The sequence below is a fragment of the Rhinoraja longicauda genome, chromosome 2 (assembly GCF_053455715.1).
Source record: "Rhinoraja longicauda isolate Sanriku21f chromosome 2, sRhiLon1.1, whole genome shotgun sequence".
In the NCBI taxonomy this organism is placed as follows: Eukaryota; Metazoa; Chordata; class Chondrichthyes; order Rajiformes; family Arhynchobatidae; genus Rhinoraja; species Rhinoraja longicauda.
Window position 1 is genome coordinate 92,089,775 of NC_135954.1, and position 27,678 is coordinate 92,117,452.

At 39.6% G+C, this 27,678-nt stretch overlaps 1 protein-coding gene across 1 annotated transcript in view; it reads left to right on the forward strand.

The window, feature by feature from the left end:
* obscnb (obscurin, cytoskeletal calmodulin and titin-interacting RhoGEF b) overlaps positions 1–27,678 on the forward strand; it is a 368,207-nt gene that overhangs the window by 65,058 nt on the left and 275,471 nt on the right. Inside the window, exons 17-27 of the mRNA XM_078423526.1 lie at positions 2,473–2,739; positions 3,142–3,411; positions 5,967–6,233; positions 8,372–8,638; positions 11,000–11,112; positions 13,422–13,575; positions 15,562–15,723; positions 15,907–16,011; positions 17,544–17,810; positions 24,416–24,685; positions 26,254–26,520. Coding sequence (XP_078279652.1) covers positions 2,473–2,739; positions 3,142–3,411; positions 5,967–6,233; positions 8,372–8,638; positions 11,000–11,112; positions 13,422–13,575; positions 15,562–15,723; positions 15,907–16,011; positions 17,544–17,810; positions 24,416–24,685; positions 26,254–26,520 — 2,409 coding nt within the window. The remainder of the gene's footprint in view (positions 1–2,472; positions 2,740–3,141; positions 3,412–5,966; positions 6,234–8,371; positions 8,639–10,999; positions 11,113–13,421; positions 13,576–15,561; positions 15,724–15,906; positions 16,012–17,543; positions 17,811–24,415; positions 24,686–26,253; positions 26,521–27,678) is intronic.

Consider the following 27,678-nt stretch of genomic DNA (forward strand, 5'->3'; position numbering starts at 1 on the left):
GACAAGATGGAGTCACAGATGGAGCAGCAGGACACCAGGCGCCTTTGGCAGGGGCTACGGACTATAACTAGCTACAGGTCCAGCACCCCCTCAACCGGAAGTGCCGGCTCCTCCTTAGCTGATGACCTGAACTCTTTTTACGCACGGTTTGAGACGGGTAACACCACCAGCTCGCCGTCTAAAAACAGCACCGAAGGGGCGCTGGCTAGCGAGGCTGGAGGGGGATCCACCGCCGGGGATGTGCACACATTCTCGGTGTCCGAGCATGAGGTGAGGTGGGCTCTGACGCGTGTGAACACGAGGAAAGCTGGAGGCCCAGATGGTATATCTGGGCGAGTACTAAAGTCTTGTGCTACTCAGCTTGCTCCAGTGCTCACCACAATATTCAACCTCTCCTTGGCAAAGTCCGTGGTCCCTGCATGCTTCAAAAGATCCATCATTGTACCGGTGCCAAAGAATGCCTCTCCAGCGTGTTTAAATGACTACCGACCGGTGGCCCTCACCTCGGTTGTCATGAAATGCTTGGAGAGGCTAGTCAAGAAGCACATCTGCGCCCTCCTTCCTCGCAACATGGACCCACTACAGTTCGCATACCGTCCGAACAGGTCCACGGATGATGCGGTCTCCCAGGTTCTACACACTGCTCTCTCTCATCTGGACAGCCAGGGGGGCTATGTGAGGATGCTGTTCATTGACTTTAGTTCAGCATTCAACACAATAGTCCCCAGCAGACTGGTTGAGAAGCTGCTGGAACTGGGGCTTAGCACCCCTCTGTGTGCCTGGGTCCTGGACTTTCTCACTGCCAGGCCCCAAGTGGTCAGGATGGGGGAACACACATCTAGCTCCCTCACCCTGAACATAGGATCCCCCCAGGGCTGCGTCCTTAGCCCCCTACTGTACTCCCTGTACACACATGACTGTAGGGCCAGGTTCAGCTCAAACTCCATCATCAAGTTTGCTGATGACACTGTGGTGGTGGGCCGGATCTCCAACAACGATGAGAAGGCCTACCGGGAGGAGGTGGCTGATCTGGCACTCTGGTGTCAGGACAATAGCCTCCTCTTGAATGTCACTAAAACAAAGGAGCTGATTGTGGACTTCAGAAGGGCTAAACATCCAAGGACATACACGCCACTGGAGATAAATGGGTCTATTGTGGATAGGGTGAGCAGTTTCAAATACTTGGGAGTCCGCATCGCAGAGGATCTGACGTGGGCAACGCACATTGCCGCACTGGTGGGTAAGGCTAAGCAGCGCCTTTACCACCTTAGACAACTGAGGAAATTCAGAGTGTCGCTGAGGATCCTTCATTGCTTCTACTCTGGGGCTGTAGAGAGCATCCTGTCCGGCAACATTACAGTCTGGTTTGGGAACAGCTCTGCCCAGGACAGGATGGCCCTGCAGAGAGTAGTGCGTTCGGCAGAACGCACCATGGGAACTACACTCGTCCCCCTGCAGGACCTATACATCAGGAGGTGCAGATCCAGAGCAAGCAAGATCATGAGGGACCCCTGCCACCCCAGTAACGGACTGTTCCAGATGCTACGATCAGGCAAACGCCTCCGCTGTCACGCTGTAAAAACGGAGAGGATGAGACGGAGCTTCTTCCCACAGGCCATCAGGACTGTCAACTTTGATAACCCCAGAGACTAAATTTTTGTCGACACTTTTTGTGCTATGTTTAGTAACTTATTAACTTTATTTATATGCTGTAACTGTAATTATTTTTGTGCACAACCCGCAGGCATTGCCACTTTCATTTCACTGCACATCGAGTATGTGTATGTGACAAATAAATTTGACTTGACTTGACATGTTTGTATCATTGCATTAAAAGAATAACTTGCACTTCTATAATGCTTAATGCTGAAGAAAAGTCCCAAAAGATAGTAGGATACAAATTCAATGCTAAACAGAGGAAGCAAAGGAGGCAACAAAAATTGAAGTTTGGGGATAAAAATCTAGAAATTCAACCAAGGTGATGGAAAATGTATTTACCAATTTTGAGACGAAAGAGGGAGGAATGCAGAAAATTATAAATTTGGAGATCAGAGTTTGAGGATTGGAGGTGGGTCGAAAGGATGAGATTCTGGCGAGATTGAAACACAAGCAAAGTCTTTTTTTCTGAGGCGTTGTTCTTTTGTTCCTCTGCTTGATAATGTTTGTGTTTCTTTTTTGGATGATGATGAATTTAATGGCAGCATAGGAAGTTAGATGGCAAGGTATCTATCTTATATCTCTCTTTGCTTTTAAATGAGTAGTCACGGTTGTGAGGATGAGATAATATAATATAATAATATATTCCTTTATTTGTCCCACACTGGGGAAATGTACAAATGCTGCAGATGCTGGTGGTTTTTCACATAATCCTTATCCAACCACAATTTTTCACTAATTGAAACGTGATAGTTCAATTTATATACATTTTGCTCGGAAAACACGGTACTTACTAGAATTAATTTTTTCTTGCAGATTTACCTGTCTTGTTCACAAAGAAGCTACAAAATGTAAATGTGTTGTGCAGTACCACAGCTGTATTTACATGTGAATTAAATCAAGCAAAGGCTGATGTTTTGTGGCGGCGAAATGGAGCAGAAATTAACCCAAGCCTCAGATTAAAAATACAGGCAGATGGTCTGAGGCGAAGTTTAACCATTTCCAAAGTAACTGTTGAGGATGAGGGAGAATATCTCTGTGAATCAAAAGATGATATTACCACTGCTAAATTAACCACCAAGGGTAATGCTTTGTATCATTTTATTGGCCATGTTTTGCCTCGCTTGAACTTTAGCAGAAGTGTGTCTCAGTGTCCAAAAGCTTGATCATTTGTATGAGTGTTTGTAACCTGGGGATGCCCTGTATGTAAAATTAAGTTGAAGTTCGAATGATATTTAAAAAATATAACAAGCTGGAATACCTCAATTGGATGCATTGTACTTCCATAATTTTCTGTGTTTATTTATAAACCTGACTTTGTAAAATAGATGCTTTGATCTATCCAAATAAAGACTAATTGTAAATTTATCAAAAGAAGACTTTATCAATAAAATTTGCTAATATTGTGTATTGCCATTGTGTGTTAGTGGCTAAAATGCAAAAGCAATTCTTCCTGTGTGCTAATTATTGTTTTCTTTACCCTAGTTCCAAAGATTATTAAGTTTGCAAGTGAACTTCGCAGTATAGTGGCCGTGGAAGGAGAAGATGCTGACTTTAAGTGTAGCGTCTCTCACAAAGATGCTATAGTTACTTGGTATAAGAATGGCATCAAAATTGAGCCAAATGAAAAGTACATAATATCATGTGAAAGAACAAACCACAGTTTGACCATCAAAAAACTAATAATACAGGATGCATGTGAAATTTCTGCACAGGTTGAAAATGTAAAAACAACAGCCAGCCTTCAAGTTCAAGGTGAGAAATTTGGTTGAGATACAAGGAACTGTAAATGCTGAAATCTTGAGCAAAACACAAAATTATGGAAGAACTGGGCCAGGCATCAAATGTGGAGGATAAACGGACAGGCGACCTTTCGGATCGGGACTCTTCTTCAGACTGATGGAAAAACTGTAGTACAGAAATTTTAGGAGTAAAATTTAAAAGGAAATTAGCAAGCCAAAGAGAATTCTGGTTTTTTTAACATTCATTCTTGGGATCTGGGCATCACTGACAAGGCCAGTATTTATTGCCCATTTCAAATTATCCCTGAGAAGTTTATGGTGAACCATTTTGAACCACTGCAGTCAATCTGGTCAGGTCCTGATGCAAGGTTTCAACCTGAGACGTTGACATCGCTGAGTCCTGATGGAGGGTCTCAACCCAAAATATTCACCATCCCTTTGCCTCCACAGATACTTTTTGATCCACTGTGTTCCTCCAGAAACTTGTTGTTTGCCTCTGGTGAAGGTACCACATAATGGTATGGAGTGTGTTGGATTTTAGATCCAAGGACAATGACTGAGCAGTGAAATATTAACAAGTCAGGATGGTGTATGGCTTGTGTCATACCTGCAGATATTGGTGTTTCTGTGTTCTTACAACCTTTGTCCTTCTTGGTGATGAACAGTGTAAGTTTGGGAGGTACTGTGGGAGCTGACTAACTGGGTGAGTAACTACAATGCATTTTGTAGTTTGTACACATTACAATGATTTTGTGGTGATGGTGGAGGGGTTGAGTCTTTAGTGGGTTTTTTGGAGTACCAGTAATAGGGACTGCTTTGTCTTGGATGGTGTGAATGTTCTTGAGAATTGTTGGCACTCTACTTATTTGGGCTAGTGTTTGATATTCCATCATACTCCCGACTCATGCCTTCAAGATGATGGCACCTTGGATTATCAGTAACAGTATGTCTGCAGGATAAGCTATCTCCGACCTACTGTTGCAGCTACAGTGCTTACGTGGTTGGTTCAGGAGTTTCTGATCAATTGTAACCACCCAGATTTTTTTTGGTGGTGGAATCAATGCTGATAATGCTATTGAATGTCAAAGGTAAATGATTATCTTATCTCTTATTGGAGACGGTTATTACCTGGCACTTGTATGGCAAGAATGTTGTTCAAGAATCGCTGTAAAATGCAATGGCTGCTTAATTTACTGAGGAGCTGCAAATTGATTTGAATGTTAAATTTATCAGTAAGTATCCACACTTTATTCATGATGGAAGAGCAGCTAAAAATAATTGGGCCTAGGACAAAGCCCTGAGGAGCTCCTGTGGATATGCCCTGGGATAATTGATCTCCGATTATGACATATTTTCCTTTTTTGTGAGGTATGACATCAGCCATTACAGTATTTTTTCTTGATGCCCATTGACTTTAGTTTCACCAGGACATCTTGATGCTAAGAGCAGTCACTCCGATCTCACATCTGAAAGTCAGATCTTGTAACTGTGTTTAGACTAAACAGTGATAAGGTCCAGAGCTGAGTGTTTCCAGTGAAATCCAAATTGGGTTCAGTGAGTCGGTTGCTGTTGAATAAGTGCTGCTCGATGTCATTGTTGATGGCAGTTTCCAACTAAAAAATAAAATGAGGAAAAACAAAAGTTGTTTTAACAAACAAGAAGGTTGTTAAGGAAAGATAGATGTGCAGGTAAAATATCTGCAAATGGCTCATAGTGAATGCTTTGCACTGTCTTCACAAAAGAGGGGAATGATTCAGATAAGGAAGAGTAATGTGAAATATTGGATGAGGTAAAGTTGAGGGAGAGGAAATAATAAGGTCTTAGCATCTGGGAAAGAAGGTTAAATGCCAGGCATTATTAAATTGTATTCCAAATTGTTAAGTGAAGTGGAGGGAGATTGAACTTTATTTTCCATTTCTTGCTGGTTGCTTGCATGATGCTGAAGGGATGGAAATTGTTAACATTAAAATGTTAATTTAAAAAGGAGAAATAAATAGAATGAGTAACTACATGCAATTCAATTGAACCTTGGTGATGGTCAAATTATTGGGAAAAAATACATTCTTGAAGGTGGGAGTGAAATGCATGAATTGTTGAAGATCGCAGGACACCCATAATATGGTGGTTCAGCAGGTATTAGGATTCTTTATTGTCCGAGGCATAAAGCATAAAGGCATGGCGATTTTGGTAACATTTATTAAACATTAAGTAGGCAACAGCTAAGGAACTGCATCATCCACATTCTAATATGGAATTGATTGAGCTTTTGAAATTGCAACAAAAATATTGAGAATCTTGTCTGGAATTTATGATTTTCTTTTGAGGGGTAGTTGACTAGATTGTTTTTTTTGGAGCAGAGAAGGTTGTAAGGAGATTTAAATGAGATATAAAACAGTATGGTCTGGATAGGGTGAGCATAAGGATCCATTTCACTTCAGAGAGGTCATATTCTGTGGAGTTATAACTTTGGATAATTGGTAGAATTAGAAATAATTTGAACCAGATGGTAACAGGAGTCTGGAATTCAGAACAATACAACAATGTAATTTATTTGAACTTTTCTTACAGAAGCTCCAGCTTTGTTTAAGAAGAAATTGGAAAACATAACCGTTGAAGAAAAACAGACAGCTAGTTTGGAAGTAGAACTCACAAAACTTTGTGGTGATGTCAAATGGATGAAAAACAATATAATCATTCAACCTGATGAAAGAATTGACATTAAGGTGGATGGAAACAGGCAGATACTTACTATTAAAAATGTGAGCTTAGCTGACCGTGGAAATTACACCTGTGAAACACTTCATGAAAAGACAAAAGCAAGGTTAACTGTTGAAAGTAAGTTCAACTGTTTGAACAAATTTCCATTTGTTTAATCTTTGGACAATGCTGTTTGACATTTAAATTATTTCTCCATCATAAAAATATAATGGCTGGAGGGAGATCGTGGTTACAAGGCTCCATTTCATTTTTCTAATTAGTGCATCAGAAGTGGAATTGAGAATTGGCCCAATGTGTTGAAGACCGTAAAATGACAAAATACTAAATTTAAACATCTATTCTGAATAACGATTATTGACCTAAAATGTTCATTGTTTCTCTCTCCATGGTTTAATCTCTTAAGTAGATCAAATGTTTTCAGACTTTAATTCAGATTTCCAAAATCTACCACATTTTAATACTACAATGAAAGTTTTCACATTTAATTACAACATAAATTGTGATTTAAAACTGTACAGAGGGTGGTGCATATGTATTGAGCTTCCAGAGGAAGTGGTAGAAGTGGATACAATTACAACATTTAAAATACATTTAAGCTGGTACAGAGGGAGAGGAAAGGTTTGGAGGAAAATGCGTCAGGCACATTCAAATGAGACCAGCTTGGTGAAGCAACTTGTTGGCATGAATGTTGGGCTGATTGGCCTGTTTCCATGCTTTATAGCTCTATGATACAGTGACTGAAGTTATCTCTTTTACAAGTATGGCAAATGTTGGCCACAGCAAGAGGATTTTAATGCAGGAATATAGATGTCTTAATGCAATTGTGCATGACCTTGTTACGACCACATTTTGAGTATTATATATAGGTTTGCTCCTCATACCTGAGGAAGAATATTCTTGCAATGGAGGATTAAGCAAAACTCTTCAAAGTAATTCTTGGGGTGGCAAGACGACATATGGAGAGACACCGAGATGACTGGGCCTGATCTTGCTTGACTTTACAAGAATGAGAAGGGAAACGTGGAATTCTGACAGGACTGAACAGATAAGATGCAGGAAGAATATTTCTGATGTTCTAAGAACAGGCCCCTGACTTGAATCTTTAACTGGTTTCTTTTTCCACAGATGCTTCTAAACTGCCTGAATTCTTCCTGCATTTATTTTCATTTTAGATTCTAGGATCTGCAGTTTTATTTGTTTTCCATTTGATATTTCTGATGGTAGACAAGTCTAGTGTTAGGGATCATGGACAAAGCTGAGGGATGTATTTTAGGACTGAGATGGGAAGAAACAATTTCAACAAAAAAGAGATGGTCTGATGTTCAGCATTGTTCACAGGATTCCAGCCACAAACGTGATTTGCCACCATCACCTTCCATCTCCTATTATCAAGCCAACTTTGGACTCAATGTGCCAACTTACCTTAGATCTTATTAGGACCAATCTTTTGGGACTAGTCTTACTGTGGAACCTTGTCAAAGGCCTCACTGAGGCTGATGTAGGCTAAATCAACCACATTGAATCAATCAAAATATTTTGTTACTTTTTCTAAAAACGTATTCAAATTAGTCAGACCGGATCTCCCATCATCAAAGTCATGCTGACTATCCCTAATCAACCTTTGTCATTCCAAGAACAGATTAATCTTGTCCTTCAAATTTTTTTCCAATAATTTTCTACCGTTGAGGTTGGACTCACTAACCCGTAATTACATTGATTATCTCTGTGTCTTTAAGTACATATATTTATTGGTTGTTCGTGTTAAAAATTTGTAGCTCTGGAAATTTAGTATGAATTTATTTTTAAGCATATTTTCATGTAATGTTTAATAAAACTTCAAGGTATATTCATAATGATAATTTGAAATTAATGTTTTAAGCTTTTTATATGCTTAAATCATACCATAATTTGGACACAGGTTTTTCTAAAAATTAAAATCTTGAGCAATTCTGATATATATGATCAGAGAGAGTTCATTAATGGAGTTGAAAGATGTACAAAATTAAATGATCAAATTGTTCACATAAATCCCATTTTTTCTCAGTTCTGATCTCCTGCAAACCAAACACCTTAATTCAAAGTGATGATCATTATGAATATGTGGGGTCTCACATGACCTAATTTCAGTATCCACAAATTGAGGTCTATTTCTTTCTAAGTTATTCATTTTGAGCAAGTTGTCATTTCTTGCGTGTAATGTTTTGTATTTTACTGACACACTATGCATATTAATAAAACAACTTGGTTTTCATTAGTGAGAAAAATTAACCTGATCAAAGGATTGGAAGAGTTGAAGATACACGAGAAAGAAACTTGCACTTTAGAAGTTGAGCTTTCCCATGAAGAAGTGGAAGTAACTTGGTTGAAGGATAATGTCAGACTCAAATCAGGGCCCAACTGCAAGATTACGACCCTGGGCAAAAAACATGCCCTGACATTGTCTGCTTTGAGAATTGAGGATTCAGGACTGATTAGCTTCAAATCTGAAGGTATACATACATCTGGAAGACTCAATGTAACAGGTAAATCTATCTTTAAACTACAGGCTTTGTCGAGTTATTAAAGTACTCCTATTTTTGTAGAAGAAAATAGACATCTTGCCTCTTTGACTTCATTTTAAATGCTAATTTAAGACTGGTCTTGGGATCATCTCCTTACTAAGATGCTCATATAGCCAGCTACGCCTTTTCTGACAGTCGCAAAATTCGTTTCTAGGTTATTTTCAGAACCATTTTTGTGATTCCCTTTTGGTACATAGGTGATTTTTCTGGTAATTCATATCATTGGCGGTATGGTTACTAGAAAAAATATTTTACGAGAAGAGAAGCAATCTTAGAAAATATACATCCTTATGCAAATTAATTGAATCAAGCATACACTTGGATGTAACAATACACGTTGCAGGGATACCTTTTATTCATTATCAATATACCATTATGTCTTTAGAACATTATATGTCCACAGTTCTTTATCAATTCTTTGGCATGTTTTGGCATGAAATTAACCACATTCTGACAGTTGCTGAGGATTTTTTCATCTTGATACCATAGCTGAATTATGGCCTTGATGAGCTTTTGTTTCATGGCACAATCCTTTAGTTTCAGTCACTCCTTGATAATTGATCACAAATTCTCAATCAGATTCAAGTCCGGTTCCACATAGGTAAGTTACCAGGCCAGTCTAGGAAAATAACTAGATGCTGGTACAAATCAAAGGTTATCACAAAATGCTGGAGTAACTCAGCAGGTCAGGCAGCATCTCTGGAGAGAAAGAATGGGTGACGTTTTGGGTCGAGACCCTTCTTCAGACTGATGTTAGGGGGGGCGGGACAAAGAAAGGATATAGGTGGAGACAGGAAGTCTGGGAAGGGGGAGGGGAAGAGAGGGACAGAGGAACTATCTAAAGTTAGAGAAGTCAATGTTCATATCGTTGGGCTGTACGCTGCCCAAGCGAAATATTTCTTACTTTCCCGAATCAGCAAGGTCTCATCTCATGGAGTTGTCTTCCTTTTGTGGCCTCAGCTGCCTGGCCTCTTGGGTGACAATGATCCACTTTTCGACCCTTGCTTGACAATCCTGGATACAGAATCTAGTCTATTTCTCCATCGCCTGTTCTGATTTATGGCTGTTCTACACGTTTTTTCTGTGCTACACTGGGATTGCACTATTGCATCATCCATTCAACTGAAGGCTAATTTCACAATAATCACTGAAAATGAATACCCGGAGAGAGTTAAATGACTGGAACTTTTTTGGAAGATTTAAAGGGTTTCGGGAAAAATAAGAGAAAATGGTAGACATAGAAACTCATCAGATGAAAAAATAGCAATATCCATTCATTTGCTCAATGATGTATATTCTGATGATACTGATATATTAGAAACATATTTTAGATAAGTTTCACACTTGCTTCCAGAAAAAGAAACATCAGTTTGAGTAAAAAAAGTCCCAGATACTTTTATTTCTTATCCAATACTCCACTTCATCAATTAGATTAGAATAGAATAAAGAAGCAACAATTCCAAACATTTACCTCGTTGGTTAAAATAAAAAATTGTCATTCAATTCAAACAGTATTAATTCTAAGATATGGATTTAAATAATTATTATTTGGTTATCGCTAATGATCTTATTGAAATTATGTTGCATTTCAATTATATCTCCAACAGTTACCTTGGTTTAAAAGTCAGTGTTATCCAACTGTAAAGTTCCTATCTCCACTTTCTTATGTGCATATGTATATTTACTTTTGATGAGTTGGACTTGCTGCTTGTGGTTTTCAAGGAATTTAAGGCTTCTGCACTGAACATTATGGATTGGATGCAAATAGAAGAGTCTACCCTCCTATCTTGGAATGTGTTGCTGAAGTTTTAGGCTTTCCTATGTAATTTCCTGTTATGATTTCAGCCAATTGTTTTTTATCACTTGAGTCCCATTGACTTCAATTTTATTATATCTCAAACGTAATCAAATTCTGAGAGGGATCGAGACTGCAGTTGCTGTAAACTGGAGCAAAAATTAAACTGCTGGAGAAACTCAGCGAGTTGAGCAATCAATTGTGTGCGGGGGGGGGGGGGGGAAGGAATTGTTAATATTTCCCATCAAGAACCCGCATCAGGACTAATGCAGAGTCCCAACCCGAAAGGTTGACAACTTTCTTTCCATAGATGCTGCTTGATCTGCTGAGTTTCTATGGCAGTTTTTTTTGTTCAGTCTATTCTGCCATGAAATTGGGGCTGTTGCCATCCTTACAAAATTCAACCTTGTTGGGCATTGATTGTCCATAGGAAATATATGATGCAAGTTGGCTGATAATGCACGTCAGAGGTCAAACTTGTAAGTTTTGCTGTGCACATAGCAGTTATTCTCTTTTTCATTGAACAGAGCCTCCAGCAACTTTTGTTAAACCGTTAGAGGATATCAAAGTTCCAGAGAAAGATAAAATTGTCTTTGAATGTGAACTGTCAAGAGCCAACGCAGAGGTTAAATGGTTCAAGGTAAGAAAACACAAAAATTGTGTATTTATTAAGTAAATAGAAGGAATGGATGACAGCTGTTATGGCAGATAGAAAATATACTTAAAAACACTAGTGGCACAGCTGATTAATGTACCAGTTTTGCACTGTTAAGTCAATGCTCTTCCCATGTGGTTTCTCCAATGAAATTAGTTTATTTGCACATTAATGTACACAAGGGCAATTGTTAGATGTTCTGCACGTGGAAGTAGGTAGTCACAGTGGTGATAATGGTATCGTTTGGATGCTCACCTAAGGAAGGAAATGACAGAAAAGGTTTCTGCAGTTTGTAGTTAAACTAAAAACAGAAAATGCTGGACACAAAGTGCTGGAGTATCTCAGTGAGTTTCAGGTCGATTAGAAATTATGTTTTGTATGGTGTCTCATCATAATCAATTCTATTCAGTCGTATTTTATAGGCATTTTGTATCTTTAACTCTTGATTGACCATATACATCCTTCCAAGATATGGTGCTTCAAATTGAATTTATTTGAGAGATAAATTATTGATTGCTTGTCCTTGGCTTTTTGAGGCACGATTAACAAGTTGCACCTATGTCCCTCTTCAGTTCTACTATCCAAGACTCCACAGATGTAGAACATCATAAAATGTGGAACACCATGAACCCAGAAATTCATCTACATTCCAATGCCTAAAGCCTCTGAATTAAAACAAAAGGAAAGGTCATGTAACTTGTTTAATAACTTGAGCTGTTACCACAGAACTAAAATTCATACATTTGTTGAGTGAACAGCACCAGGTTCATTCTATATAGCCCCATCACTAAACTGCTTTCTCTATATCGAGATAATTTCTGACATAAAAATAATGACTGATATGAATGAATAAACTCCAATTAATATTTTTACTTTTGCACTAATAATAATTTAAGTGCCTGACTATATCAATTTTCCTGGGTAGAAATGTCAAACACTAGATAGTGAAGCATAAGCGACATTTAGATAGGCACATGAATATGCAGCGAATGGATGTATATAGATCATGTACACACGGTAGCGCAGCGGTAGAGTTGCTGCTTTACAGCGAATGCAGCGCCGGAGACTCAGGTTCGATCCTGACTACGGGTGCTGCACTGTAAGGAGTTTGTACGTTCTCCCTGTGACCTGCGTGGGTTTTCTCCGAGATCTTCGGTTTCCTCCCACACTCCAAAGACGTACAGGTATGTAGGTTAATTGGCTGGGTAAATGTAAAAATTGTCCCTAGTGGGTGTAGGATAGTGTTAATGTACGGGGATCGCTGGGCGATGCGGACTTGGTGGGCCGAAAAGGCCTGTTTCCGGCTGTATATATATGATGATATGATATGATATGTACAGGGATTAGTTAAATTTGGCATCATGGTCAACACAGACATTGTGGGCTGAAGGTCCTGTTCCTGTGTAGGAAGGAAATGCAGATGCTGTTTGAAACTAAAGATAGACACAAAAAGCTGAAGTAACAGTGGCGCAGACAGCATCACTGGAGAAAAAGAATCGATATAGAGATAACAAGAGATATAGATGGTGATTATAGAGAGATATAGAACAAATGAATGAAAGATATGCCAAAAGTAACGATGATCATAAAAAGGTGAAGCCCACAATGGTCCATTGTTGGCTGTGGGCTGGATGATAATGAGTTATATAGACAGTGGTCTAAATGCTTCTAACATTGCTAACATACCTGGTTCTTTCATCTCTCCAGACAGTGCATTCCAGGCACCTGACACTCTTTGTAAAAATGCTTTCCTCGCAAATCTCCTTTAAATTGTCCCATCTCACCCTAAACGTGCTCTCTGATATTTGACATTTCCAGCATGGGAAAAAAGACTCATTTACCTCACCTATTCCTCTCATAATTGTATATACTTCAAACCAGTTGCCTTTCACCCTTTCAAGCCTCAGAGAAAACAACCCAAGATTGTCCTTATAGCTAATGCAGTTTAACTCAGGCAACATCCCGGTGAACCTCTTCTGCAACATGACTTGGCAAATTTCATATTAAGTGACCCAATGGATAAAGACAAGTGTGCCATATGTTTTCTTTATCACCTATCCACCGCTATTGCCACTTTTACAGAACTATGCACTTGCATCCTAAGATCCCTGTGTTAATCAACAACCCCAAGTGTCTTCCATTTACCGCATACTTTCTCTTGCAGTTGACCTAGAAAAATGTATCACCTCACACTTGTCTGGATAAAACAATTAACTGAATGATTGATTTTAAATAATTTTCAGCTGTACATCACTGTAATTCATATCTCGTCACTATCATTTCACTTTCTACAGAATAATATTGAGATTAAACCAGGGAAAGGATATAGCATTATATCTAAAGGAAGGAAGAGGAGTCTTATCATTTATCAATGTGGACATGAACATCAAGCACAATACACATGTGATGCAGTGGATAACAAGTCATCAGCCATGCTTACTGTCCATGGTATGTGGTTAGTAGTTATTGGTCGTTATTTATACTACTGTTAAGTTTTAATAAAGTAATTCTAATATCTATGGTTACTTGACCTTAAAGATTCCATCTGAAATGTAAAACAGTAGACAATTGTACACATGCACATTTGTGTAGAGGCATCCCAAGGTATGTGCAGTCAGCCTGCTTTTAATTGCATTTCATATGCAATGCAAAGCAAGCACTGGATATAGAGAAAAGTCCAAAAAGAATGATAAGCAATTCCATACAGATATCAAAAGAAAGAAGTGAATTTATTTTGGTTATATAGAGTCCACAAACCATCTATTCCATGTGCAGGCTAAGAAATTATTGATGTGAGTCATATTGTATCAATGATAAGCTACAAGAGGATTAAGTATGTTGCCAGGGAAATGTATGTGTGGCTTCTGCAGCATTGAAGTTGAAGTTGGGGTGGGGAAAATATGTGATAAATTCTTGTTAGGTTAAGGTTTCATTTATTAGAGTCAAGATGATAACCTTCAGTAGTCTTCAGGTTTTCAGTAAAGTAAAAATGAAAACATAAAAAATAAGAACATGTCTGGTCCCTCGTGCTTGCTCCACTCTTCGGTAAGATCATGGCTGAACTTTTATCTCAGCACCATCTCCTGAACTTACTCCACATCTCTTGATTTTTTTAAATCTGAAGAATTAGCAATCTCTTACTCTTGATTATACCCAGTGACCAAGCTACCACAGTGCTCTCGTGTAGAGAATTTCAAAGATTCACATTGCGCTCAGGAAAGATATTTCTCATCATCTACCTCGTGAATAGTTGTTTCCATATTTTGAAACTGCGATCCTAGTTCCCAGTGAATGGAAACCTCTTCTTTGACCTAGCCTGTCATGCCTTTTGAGAATTTTGAAATAACAATTACATTTAATTTCTTTGTCCAGATCATTGATATAGATTGTGAACAGTTGGCAGCAAGCACTGATCTTTGGGCACTAGTCATAATCCCCCAACCCCAAAACGGGATTTGTTTAATCCTGCTCTGTGTTTTCCATCAGTTAACCAATTTTTAGTCAATGCCAGCAGATTACCACCATTGCCATGCCCTCTAATTTTGTTTAATAATATCTTGTTGGTAAGACTCAAAGTCTAAATACAATGTGCCAACTAGTTTATTCTGATCTGTTTTGATAATTACAACCTCAAAAAAATTCTAACTTTAAATAGTGAAATAATTGAACGAGATGATTTGAGTCGGCTGCACCTATGCTCTGAAATTTAGAAGAATAAGAAGTGATCTCTCTTAACTGCAATCATCCTACTGTAAACCATACAGGAAAAGAAAATAGTCAGCTTGTGTAGATCTGGTGAAATTCTTAGATAATCTTAACAATCACCTTGGTCATGATGGCAAAGGCACAAAACCATAGTTGCTGGAATCTGGAGCAAAAAACAAATTGCTGGAGGAACTCACATTGGTGAAGGGTGAGCGATGGTTGACATTTTGGGTTGAGACTGCATCCTGATGTCTGACCTGTGGTCTATACTCTCAAAATCCACTGTACCAAAATTATAATTGGTCCCAAAATCGGTGGACTAGAAAGTATTCAATTGTCGCAACTTGTAAACTGAAGTTTAAAATTAAATGGTAGATAAAGTACCCTACATTATTTTGTGCAGAATGGGAGTTCTGGCCTTCTTCACATTGTTTGAGATAACCTATTTATAAAGCTATTACCATTCTTTAAGCATGATTCTTAACTGTTTTATTATTTTTAATAATAATAATTAACATTATAGGTGGCATGAAATTCCATGCAATCTGCTAAGTCACAAAGAGCAGAAAGAAAGCAGGAGAGCACTTGGATATATATTTTAACTTCATAGCTTCAGAATGTTTCTAGTGGTTAAACTGTTACTGAAGTGAAGGCAAGTGTTATTGAGGTAAATTCAATCACTGAGTAGAAATATAACTTCATTTTCTTCTTTTGTACGTCTTTCTTTAGCTCGTGATATCAAAGTAGTCCAGCCTTTGAAAGATCTTGAAGTGATTGAAAAGGAGAGTGCTACCTTCGTATGTGAAATTTCACATGATGAGGTTGATATTCAGTGGTTTAAGAATGATGTGAAAATCAGGGCTGGGGAAAATGTGAAGTTTCGTCAGGAAGGTAGGATTTTTACTGCATTTTGATTTGATTTTCCAAATTATTTTAAAGTAAAATTTGTTAAAATTGCTGTTATCCAAATGCATGCTTCAAAAAGAACCAGATAATGGATGCTCTAGAGCCCATTTTGCCACACAGATTTTTCATGTTATTGATATAGAGAATAACCAAATGTATTGTATTTAGGAAGGAAACATATTCTAATCTTTAAATCCATAAAACCTGAAGATGCTGCAGAAATCAAGTTTGTTGCTGAAAGTGCTACTACTCGAGCTTTCCTTCGAATTAAAGGTAAGACCTTAGAGAAGCATTATTAATATTGAGAGTGAAGGCTCTTGTACTACAATCCTGCCTTAATTTTCTATACAAAATGGAATTATTTTTTAGAGAATGAGATTTTAAAATTAACTAAAAGGAAAGGAAATATTAATAAGTTCCAGAAAGCCATGTCTGTTTGACCTTGGCTATGCTGGGTTTGTTTTCCCTGGAGCGAAGGAGGTTGAGGGGAGTCACCTGATCGAGTTATAGAAAATTAGAAGAGACATAGATAGGTAGAATCTTTTTCCCATGGTAAAAGGGGTATCAAAAACAAGTGGGCTTAGTTTAAAGGTTTAAGGTGAGAGAAAGGAGTGTAAAGGGGATTTTAGGGGAATTTTCTGTTAACACAGGGAATGGTTGATATCTGGAACACAACTACCAAAGGAGGTGTGGAAGTCGGGAAAACCACTATGTTTAAGAAACATTTAGACAACACTTAAATAGGTGAGCCATAAATGGATACGGACCTAATGCAGTATGACAGACGTAGTAATATCTGGATTGCCTTAACATCTATCATTATTAGTACCTGTGATGCTTGGCCGCTCTACCTTAAAACATCAGGACCGGTTTGATGAGAATGTTGATGAACTCCAGGAGGTAATTTATCCCAAACACAATTTGTTCTTGGATTCAGAAGTGGAGTGGATATTAGTTACCTTCAATCCCAGGAGTCTGCCTAAGAAGATAGACTAAGGTTGTTTTGAGATCCTGACCTGAGCAGTCTTGGCAAAACTTAACTGGACATAAATGAATATGTTGTTGGAGAGTATGTGCTGTTTAGTAACACTCCCAAAACCACCTTCCATCAATTTGCCACCAAGAGTGTTTAATTGTCTAATACACTGGGACTGGAACAATGAGGTTCTTGAAATTACAGAAATTGTATTTAGTTTTGTTGCAAACAGCACCCTCAGCTGTTTCTGTAAGATGGAAACATTCAAATTGACTGAAGTTGGCCTCTGTGGTGGTCGTGATGGTTCCTCTTTGGAGTTGGTTGTTATTTGAAATCTCTGAGTGACTTGTCTACCAGCACCACCATTGTACATTTCTGAAGTACATAGAGTGCCTTTAGAGATATGAGATGAAGATCATCAAACAAAATTAGTTGACAATTTATGTAATTTTTATATTTAAATTGGAATTATATAGAAAGAAATATAGTGAAATTCGACTTGGGGTAATATCAACTTGTTTGTCAATGGAAACAAATAGTTGGGTGGTATAAAATGGATAGTTTTCTGTAATTGCTTACCAAGCCACTCAGTTCCATTGTAATTAAGGATGGGCAATAGATGCTGGTGGTGCCAGTGATTCTGTCCCATGGGTGAATAACAAAAAAAAATTGTAATAAAAATGACTATTCTTTTTGTCCATCTTTATAACTGTATCTTTTTAATTCTGGATTAGCAATACCTGGCTGGCATTTGGCATAATATTGTTTAATATTACTCTTTCATAGCTTCAATGTTCAAATCAAACTATTTGTCAAATATGTCTTTCAGAATTGCCAGTTAAAATTGTGAAACCCTTGAGAGAGAAAATTGGCATGGAGAAGCATCGTGTCTTTTTTGAATGCAAGGTTTCCAGACGAAATGCTGTGGTCAAATGGTATAATAATGGAAAGGAGATTCATCCCTCTGAAAAGTATGAGATTGTGAGTGAAGATTTGTACAGGAAGCTCGTAATAAATAATATTGTTTTCGAAGATGAAGGCAACTACATGTGTGACGCAGTAGATGACAAAAGCACAGCAATGTTATACGTGGAAGGTAATTATATGCTTTAAAATAGGTTTTAGAAGCATTAATTTTGAAATGTTCTATTTGTATCCAAGAAGAGTGGAACTAAAAATGTTTTAACTTAAGTAATTTTTATGGTTTTGTTTATAAAATACCTTAATGCTTGGTTAAATATGACAGTACATGGTCTGCAACTATTGTATATGAATTGCAATCATTGTTATTAATGTTTTAAATCCACATTGGTTCTTGATCCCATCTTTAGGTTCTTTTATTTCCATAAACCACTTTGGTTCTTGATCCCTTCTTTAATTTCCATAAACCATGATGTATGAGTAAAGTGGATGAGTGGGTAGACTCCTATACTGCTCTAACTGCCAAGTGAGAGGATCATGAGAGAAGCTGGGAGAGACACACCCTCCACTTTTGTAAACTTTTGTGACCAAGCCACAATTTTTTTTTAATTCCAGAAGATCAAAAGATACAAGAGTTATTGATGGAAATGCTTACTAAATGTACATTTGCTGTCCTTGGAAAGATATGTAAAGTATACTTAATACTTTCCAATCGTGACATGATAAGCTAGTGAGGCAGGAACAGAGAATTCCTATGCTCAACAGTAATATCAGTATAATAATCCTCATAATCCTATTCAGTGGTTTCAAGGGAGATAGAAAGAACTGGAGAGCATTTCACGTAATGATATCGGTGATATTGGATACCTACTCAGTTTTATAATCTAACTAAATTATAATCAGTTTTATACTATAAATAATGTTACTGTACTTTTGAAATAGTCTGTTTTATTTAAGTCTTATTGAAAGTAGTTCTTAGTTTGCAAATGTACTGTTTAAAAGAAGGAACAGAAAAAATGTGGGGGTGTGTTGGTAGTGGTGATAGTGAGATAAATCGGCAGGTATCCTGGTTGAGAAGAAACAGACAGAAGAAAAGGAAAAGATAACATAAATCGATTATTGAAAAACAGGAAAAAATGCAGATGCTGGTTTAAATCGAAGGTAGACACAAAATGCTGGAGTAACTCAGCGGGTCAGGCAGCATCTCTAGAGAGAAGGAATGGGTGACGTTTTGGGTCGAGACCCTTCTTCAGACTGATGTCTGGGGAGGGGGCGGGACAAAGATAGGATGTAGTCGGAGACAGGAAGACTAGTGGAAGAACTGGGAAGGGGGAGGGGATAGAGAGGGAAAGCAGGGACTATCTGGTTAGAGAAGTCAATGTTCATACCGCTTGGGTGTAAACTACCCAAGCGAAATATGAGGTGCTGTTCCTCCAATTTGCGCTGGGCCTCACTCTGACAATGGAGGAGGCCCAGGACAGAAAGGTCAGATTGGGAATGGGAGGGGGAGTTGAAGTGCTGAGCCACCGGGTGATCAGTTTGGTTAAGACGGACTGAGTGGATGTGTTGAGCAAAACGATCGCCGAGCCTGCACTTGGTCTCGCCGATGTAGAGAAGTTGACATCTGGAACAGGGGATACAATAGATGAGGTTGGAGGAGGTGCAGATGAACCTCTGCCTCACCTGGAAAGACTGTTTGGGTCCTTGGATGGAGTCAAGGGGGGAGGTAAAGGGACAGGTATTGCATCTCCTGCGGTTGCAGGGGAAAGTTCCTGGGGAGGGGGTGGTTAACATGAGATGAGTGAAAGAAAGTATTATTTGAGAAGTTTGAAGAATAAAAGACATGTGAGACTGAGAATATGTATGAAAATGTGTATAAAAGAAATCATGGAAATCTGATCAAACAAAGCCAGCTTTGATTCCTCAGGAATCTAATAGAAGAAAAGAATGTCACTGCATTTGCACATGTGTTAATTTGCGGGGATCGCTGGTCGATGCTGACTCGGTGGGCCAAAGGGCCTGTTTCCGCCATGTATCTCTAAACTAAACTAAACAACGGAAAATCTCCATTAAGATCTCTGCAAAAAACATTGTGAGTTTTGCATTAACAATCAGTGCTTCAAAAGATGAATTTGAAGGAGGTGCATGTGTATCTCTGCCGTACCTGGAAGGGTGTTTAGGTCCCTGGATGATTGTGAGGGGGGGTGACATAGGGGCAAGTGTTGCATCTCCCAGGGTTGAAGAAGAACATGCCAAGGGGTAGGGAGTGGTGGATAGAGAGAGATAAGCAAACCTGAGGGTCATGGAGAGAATGGTCCCTGCAGAAAGTAGAAAGGGGTGAAAGGAAAGAGATGAGTGATGGTGGGATTCTGTGGCAAGTGGCAGATATCACCAAAATGATATGTTTTAATGAGGAGGCTAGTGGGATGAAAGGTGAAGATCAAGGGAACTTAATTTCTGTTCTGCCTGAGAGAAAGGGGGAAGTGAGTGCAAACATTCAGAAAATTGAGAAAATGCCAGTGAGGATTCCATCAGCTATAACACATTTCACAGGTCTTAGAACAGAAAACTACATCTTGAAAACAGATGCAACTGAAACAGAGAAAATTAGAAAAAGTCTTTGCACTCTTACAGGAGACATCGTGGGAGGAGGTGTACTCATAGAGATATAAAAACGCAGGCTCGGCGATCGTTTCGCTCAACACCTTCGCTCAGTCCGCCTTAACCAACCTGATCTTCCGGTGACTCCGCACTTCAACTCCCCCTCGCACTCCCAGTCTGACCTTTCTGTCATGGCCCTCCTCCAGTGTCATAGTGAGGCCCAGCGCAAATTGGAGGAATGGCATCTCTTATTTCGCTTGGGCAGTTTACACCCACAGCGGTATGAACATTGGCTTCTCTAACTTCAGATAGTTCCTCTGTCCCTCTCTTTCCCCCCCATTCCCAGTTCTCCCACTGCCTTCCTGTCTCCTACTACATCCTATCTTTGTCCCGCCCCCTTCCCTGACATCAGTCTGAAGAAGGGTCTCGACCCGAAACGTCACCCATTCCTTCTCTCCTGAGATGCTGCCTGACCATCTCAGCATTACTCCAGCATTTTATATCACAGTGCAGTTATGCCTGAGATATAGAACTATACAGTGCGGAAGCAGCCCTTCTGCCCACCTTTTTCATGCAAACCATGTTGTCCCATTTGCCTGCATTTGCCCTTTAACCTTTAGTCGAGGTACCTATGGGAGTCAGTGAGTTTGTAGATATCTGGATAGTTTGTCTCTCGAGATGCAAACAGATCTGGGAAAGGGAGAGGTGCCAGAAATGTCCAAATGGATTTGAGGGCAAAGTGGAAGTTAGTAGCAAAGATGATAAAATTGACGAGTGCATCAATAAGCACTAAGGCAGTCATAGAACATCGAACAGTACTGCATAACAACAGGCCCTTCAGCACACAATGTCTGTACCGAACATGATGCCAAGATAAACTCTTACCTGCCTGCACATAATCCATATCCATCCACTCCCTGCATATCCATATGCCTATTCAAAAGTTTCTTAAATGTCACTATCGTATCTGCCTCAACCACCACCCCCAGCAGCACATTGCAGCCACTCGCCACCCTCTGTGTAAAAAAAACTTGCTCTGTACAACTCGCTTAAACTTTACCTTTCTCATTTTGTCTACCCTATCTACGCCTCTCATAATTTTGTACGCCTCTATCAGATCTCCCCACAACCTCCAGCGTTACAGAGAAAACAACCGCAGATCTGTCTAACCTCTCCCTGTAGCTTGTACCTCTGAATCCAGGTATAATTCTGGTAAACCTTCTCTGCAAGCCACCGCATCCGTCCTTGTAATGGGGTGACCAGAAATACTAAAAAATACTCCAAAAGTGGTCCAACCAAAGCCCGATAAAGCTGCATCATTACTTCCTGCCTCTTGTACTGAATGCCCCGACCTATGCCCACCACTCTTGTGTTGGCACTTTCAGGGATTTATGGACTTGGACCCCACGATCCTTCTGCACATCAATGAGTCATGCCAGTAATTGTATATTTTCCCCTTGGATTTGCCCCCCTGGGTGCAACACCTCACACTTGCTCGGATTAAACTCCATTGCCATTTCTATAGCTGATCAATATCTGCTGTATACTTTGACAGCCTTCCTCACAGACTGTTGGTCATCTGCAAACTTATTAACCAATCCTGCTACGTTTGCATCCAAGTAATTTATATATATCACAAACAGCAGAGGTCCCAGATTCCTGTGGAACTTCACTGGTCACAGACAGTCAGCCTGAATATTGTCCATCCACCACAATCTTCTATCAGTCTTCTATCTGATAGAAGATAGAAGACACAGTCTTCTATCAGTAAGCTAGTTCTGAATCTATATGACTAAGTCACTGTTAATACCCTGCAACTTAATCTTCTGGATCAGCCTAGCATGGGGGACTTTATCAAATGCCTTACTAAAATCCATGCAGTCAAAATCTACTGCCACACTGTTATTGATCACTGAGTTGTCGATCAGTGTAGCCGATGAAAAGGTAGCCATAGCTAGTGCCCAAACCGACTGCTACACCATTGAAAAGTACAGCACAGGAACAGGCCCATGAGCTGATGATGTTTATGCTGACAACATCTGCCCCCCCGCCCCCCACGTTGTTTGTAACTATTAATTCCCTGCTTGTCCATGTATCTATCTAAATGATTCTTAAATGTTGTTAATGTATCTGCTTCCACCACTTCCCCAGGCAGCATGGTTGTGGCATGTACCAATCAACTAGACACATCAATCTCCTTTAAACTTTCCCCTTCATACCTTAAAACTATGTCCTCTGGTATTTGAAATTTCCACCCGAGGAAAAAGTCCTCACATGTCTCTCATAGTTTTATAGACGTCTATCAGGTTGCCCCTGCTCATAGAAAAAAAATCTAAGTTTGTCTAGTGTCTCCTTACAGTGATACTGTCTAATCCATGTGGCGATCCTGGATGATCACCTGTGATCCTGTTTTGCACCCTCTCCACACAGTCTTTTCCCCAGGGACTTGGAAACAAAAACTAGGGAGTTGAAGTTTAAGTTGAGAGGGGAAAGATTTAAAAGGGACCAGAGGGGCCTTCTTCAGAGGATGGTGCATACGTAGAATGAAATGCCACAGAAAGTGGTTGAGGCAGATTTAGTTTAGTTTAATTTAGTTTAGTTTAGAGATACAGCGTGTAAACAGGGACTTCCGCCCACCGAGTTTGTGCCGACCGGCGATCCCCGCACACTAACACTATCCTACACACATTAGGGACAATTTATAATTAGACCAAGCCAATTGACCTACAAACGTGTACATCTTTGGAGTGTGGGTGGAAACCGCAGAATTCGGAGAAAACCCACGCAGGTCACGAGGGGAAAGTACAAACTCCGTACAGACAAATACCCATAGTCAGGTTCGAACCCGGGTCTCTGGCACTGTAAGTCAAAAAAACTACCACTGCGCCACTGTACTGCCCCTGGGTACGATAATATTTAATAATAATAATAATCCATTTATTTTATATAGCGCCTTATCACATGCTCAAAGCGCTTTACAAATACAATTAACATAGAAACAAAGACATTTGAAAGACATTTGAACAGGGAGGGACATGGAAAGGAAATTTTTGAAGGATATGTGGCTAATGTAGCCAAATGGGACTAGCTGAGTTGGGCATCTCTGTTGGCATGGACAAATTGGACCTAAGAATCTATATCTGTGCTGTATTGCTCTGACTATGACTCTTAAGATACATTTTGGACCTACTCAGACTTTGGAATTCTACAAGACTTACTTTTTGACACAGTACATGTCTGATAAGCTCTGTCAGAACTGGACAAAATAGAGAGCAAACCATGAAGGTGGAGGGGTGTTTGTGGGGACAGGAGGAGGTCAAATGAGTGGAACAAAGTGAATATTGTGGAGAGAGAGTGATCTGGTTACTTAATATGGCATTTAACATCAGATTCATCTTTGTTATGTAATGGTAATGGTGAAGCTGTGGGACAATGCAGGGTCACAGATTGGTCAGAGTGCAAAATTGATGTCTATTAAAATGGTAAACATCTGGAAACAGGATGATTCTTGGCAATGCACAATACAATCATTCAATCTATCGGCCGTTTTAATTCAGCATTCACACCCAGTTTGTCACTTTGCCCATTTTCTTTGTAGTCAATGCTACTGTTACAACTAGACCAATGTAAGCGAAAGGAGCATTTCCCTTTGGTATGTTGCAGATTGCAGGAGTCAATAATGAATTCCCTTTACAACTCCTTCCTCTCATTTTAAACCTGTTTCTCCTACCTTTTGATACTTCTACTATGGGGAAAATGATTTTGGTTATCTACCTCTGACTATATAAGATTTTGCTCCTCATAATCTTATACACTTCTATCTGGTCACTGTTTTCTATCGCTCCAGGGAAAACAAACCCAGTCTATCCAATCACTTCCCATAACTAAAGTCCTCCAATTTAAGTCACATTATGCGCTCTCCAGCACAGTCACATCCTTCCTATAGTTTAGCAACCAGAATTATGCACAATATTCAAAGTTCAGTCCAACCAATGTTTTGTAAAGTTGCACCATAATATCCAAACTCAAATTTTATGCCCCAACCAAGCATGCCATATTTCTTCTTCACCACCTTGCCAATTGATGTTGCTACTTTCAGGAACAGGAATTTGGACCGCTAGATAAATGTATATAGTGGAATATTCACCTAAGCTTTTGCTAAATATGCTTTATTGACAGATCAATCAATTACCATCATTAAGCCATTATCTGATGTGGAAGTGACTGAGCCAAATGACGTCAGCCTCGAATGCGAGATCTCAGTTGCTGATGTGAAACCTCCAAAATGGTTACTAAATGGTGAAGTTCTTCATCCTTCTGAAAATGTGGACATTGAGCATTGTGGTACTATTCATCGTCTAATTCTGAAAAATACATATTGCAAGATGACAGGCATTGTACAGTTTACTGCTGGGAAATCAAAATCTGAAGCAAGGCTAACCATTAAAGGTATTCATACACAAAAGAGACGTGAATATAAGCATATGGTTTTACAGACACAGACAGTATTTGTTCATAACCTGAAAATTCCTTTGCCTCCACAGATGCTATATAACCTATTGAGTTCTTACAGCAATTTATTTTTTACAACAGTATTTAGTACTTTGCTGTCATAACCCTGTTAATCATAGTTTCTAACATGACAAGTTATTGGTGAAATAAAAATCAGAACTTCAAAGCAACTTTGGATCTATTTTTCACTTTGTTTGTCTGCTGAATTGAGGTTAAACTGTAGGAGGATTTTAAATTTAGAACAATGGGTTTAAATCAAAAAAGGACACAAAATGCTGGATTAACTCAACGGGTAAGGCAGCATCTCTGAAGAACATGAATAGGTGATGTTTTGGGTTCGGACCCTTCTTCAGATGGAATCATTAGAAGAAAGAATACTGAATTAAATCAATAACTGGTAGGCTTAAGGTTAAAGTGTGCATTGCTTTGATATTCTATTGTTGAAGCAATTTTTAAAACAGTGATAACTGCAGCAATGTTTGATTATATACACTAAGGTACACCCACCCAAAATAATCCCAAAATGAGATTCCAACTGCATCCTTCCCCATTACCCCAAGATTATCTGCTTTTATTTCCATGTTTTGTCCACCTCTGGTTCAGTCATTTACAACTGCAGCACAGTGATGCAGCAGTAAAGTTACTGCCTTATAGTGTCAGAGACCTGAGTTTGATCCTGACTATGGGTGCTGTCTATACGGAGTTCTCCCAGTAACCATGTGGATTTCCATCTACATTCCAAAAAAGTGCAGGTTTGTAGGTTAATTGGCCTCTGTAAATGGTCCCTAGTGTGGACTCAGTGGGCCAAAAGGGCTGTTCACGCTGTATCTCTAAACTATATTAAACTAAACTGAGATGGTGCGTGTTTTCTCCAGAATAAATTATCCCAATGTTCTTTCTGCTGAATTCAAATTTAACTTCATAAACTTGAGTTCATCCAAAACTCAGCTACAAACCATGTTTGTTCAACACCACTATGTTTGCATATGTACACTGACTCACAATCAGGGAACAACTTGATTTTAAAATTCCCATTCTCAAGATCCTCCATGGGCTTGGAACGCGTGGAGATTACTATATGTGTGATTTCCTTGTGTCCTATAAGCCTTTGAGATCTCTTGAGTGCTTCTTTTCTAATCTTTTGCTTGTACCCTTTTTCTTTCACCCCATTATTAGCAGTAGTTACCTATCCAAGCCTGAAATTCTCTCATTGAACGCCTCTTTTCTAAAGTTGTTAAACAGGGGGTATGGGGAGAAGGCAGGAACGGGATACTGATTGAGAATGATCAGCCATGATCACATTGAATGGTGGTGCTGGCTCGAAGGGCCGAATGGCCTACTCCTGCACCTATTGTCTATTGTCTATTCCATCTCTCTGACCAAGCCTTTGGTCAAATCTTTATGTAAAGATGCACGTTTTGTCATTATCTTGCGAATCACTTAGAAATTGAATAATTGCAAGCTGTTGGTTGATTGTTATAATTGCAAATTTGCTAATTTTCCAGAGCCTCCATCAAAGGTAGTGAGAGAACTACAGAACATTACAGTGGAAGAGAAGAAGTCTGTTACTTTGAGCTGTGAGTTCACACCTACTCCCAAGGTGGTCAGATGGTACAAAGACCTGAGCTTAATTGAATCTTCTGATCGATTCAAATTCATGCAAGCTCAGAATGTGACAGAGTTTATGATTTCAAATCTCATCCCTGAAGATTCTGGTGAATATTGTTGCAAATCAAGTAATGCACAGACCACAGCCACACTCACAGTTGAAGGTAAGAATTTTTACCTGGCAGTAAAACGTGCGACTTTATGTTCATAAAAGCAGAAAAAGGTCGACATACTCCGCAGGTCACGCAGTTTCTGTGCAAAGAGAAAAATAATTAACATAGCAGATTAAAGATCCCTTATCAGCTCTGTTTTTATTTCACACCTGCAGTATGTGCACTTTTTTTATTTTCACCTGTTTTATATTAACTAGAAGGAACATTGGGCGTAATTAATATTAACACTCGTGGTTTACCTATTAAATCCCGATTATTGCAATTTGTGATTTTTTGCAAAAGCTCAGATGCGTTATTAAATATTTTATATGGGGTACCTTTCAGCCATTTCATTTCCTTAAAATGTGCATCTTCTAATAATTTTTTACCAATTTTCTGTTTAACCCTGAAATTTCATCAGTTTATTAATAAGCGAGATCGGTATCTCGACCGCACATGCGCAGGTCATAGGTCACAAGAGCTAACCATTCTCGCCGGCTGATGACGGGCAGGAGCGGCCGTTCGGCTGCGTGGTTTGCGGCAAAGCAACCCGTCTTACCTGCGGAAGCACCAGCCAAGCGGTCCTTCATGTGCGGAGCGTGCGGCAGGGATTACTGCAGCGCCTCGTGGCTGCTGATCCATCAGCGCTTCCACAGCGGCGAGTGGCCCTTCAGGTGCGAGACCTGCAACAAGAGCTTCTTCAGCGTTTCCTCCTTGATCTTTCTCCTTTCTCCGATCTGCCGCAGCATTAGCCGACCGACAGGCGCTTTCGGTGCCACCGCCGTTTCATCTACTCCTCCTCCCTGGAGATCCACAGGGGGACTCACATGGAGGAGAAGGCAAGGAGACCCTATTGCAGCTGTACAGGGCCTTGGTGAGGCTGCACCTGGAGTATTGTGTGCACACAATACTCCAAGTGCGCGCCACTCACACTGAAACGCCTGTCAGAGTGGAAAGGGAGCCACCTGCTCCGTCCGCGCACCTGTGCCGCAACAGCCCCGAGCGGGATGTGAATACCCGGCCGCGGGTGGATGCGACGGTGTTGCGCCAACTGCGGCTAGACAGGGAAGAACTCGGCGCAGAGGCTGCAGTGGAATTCTTGCTCGCCGCTGTGCAAACACCAATGTTGTAGCAGCGCCGAGGCTGCATGCCACGCATTGGAAGGGCTGG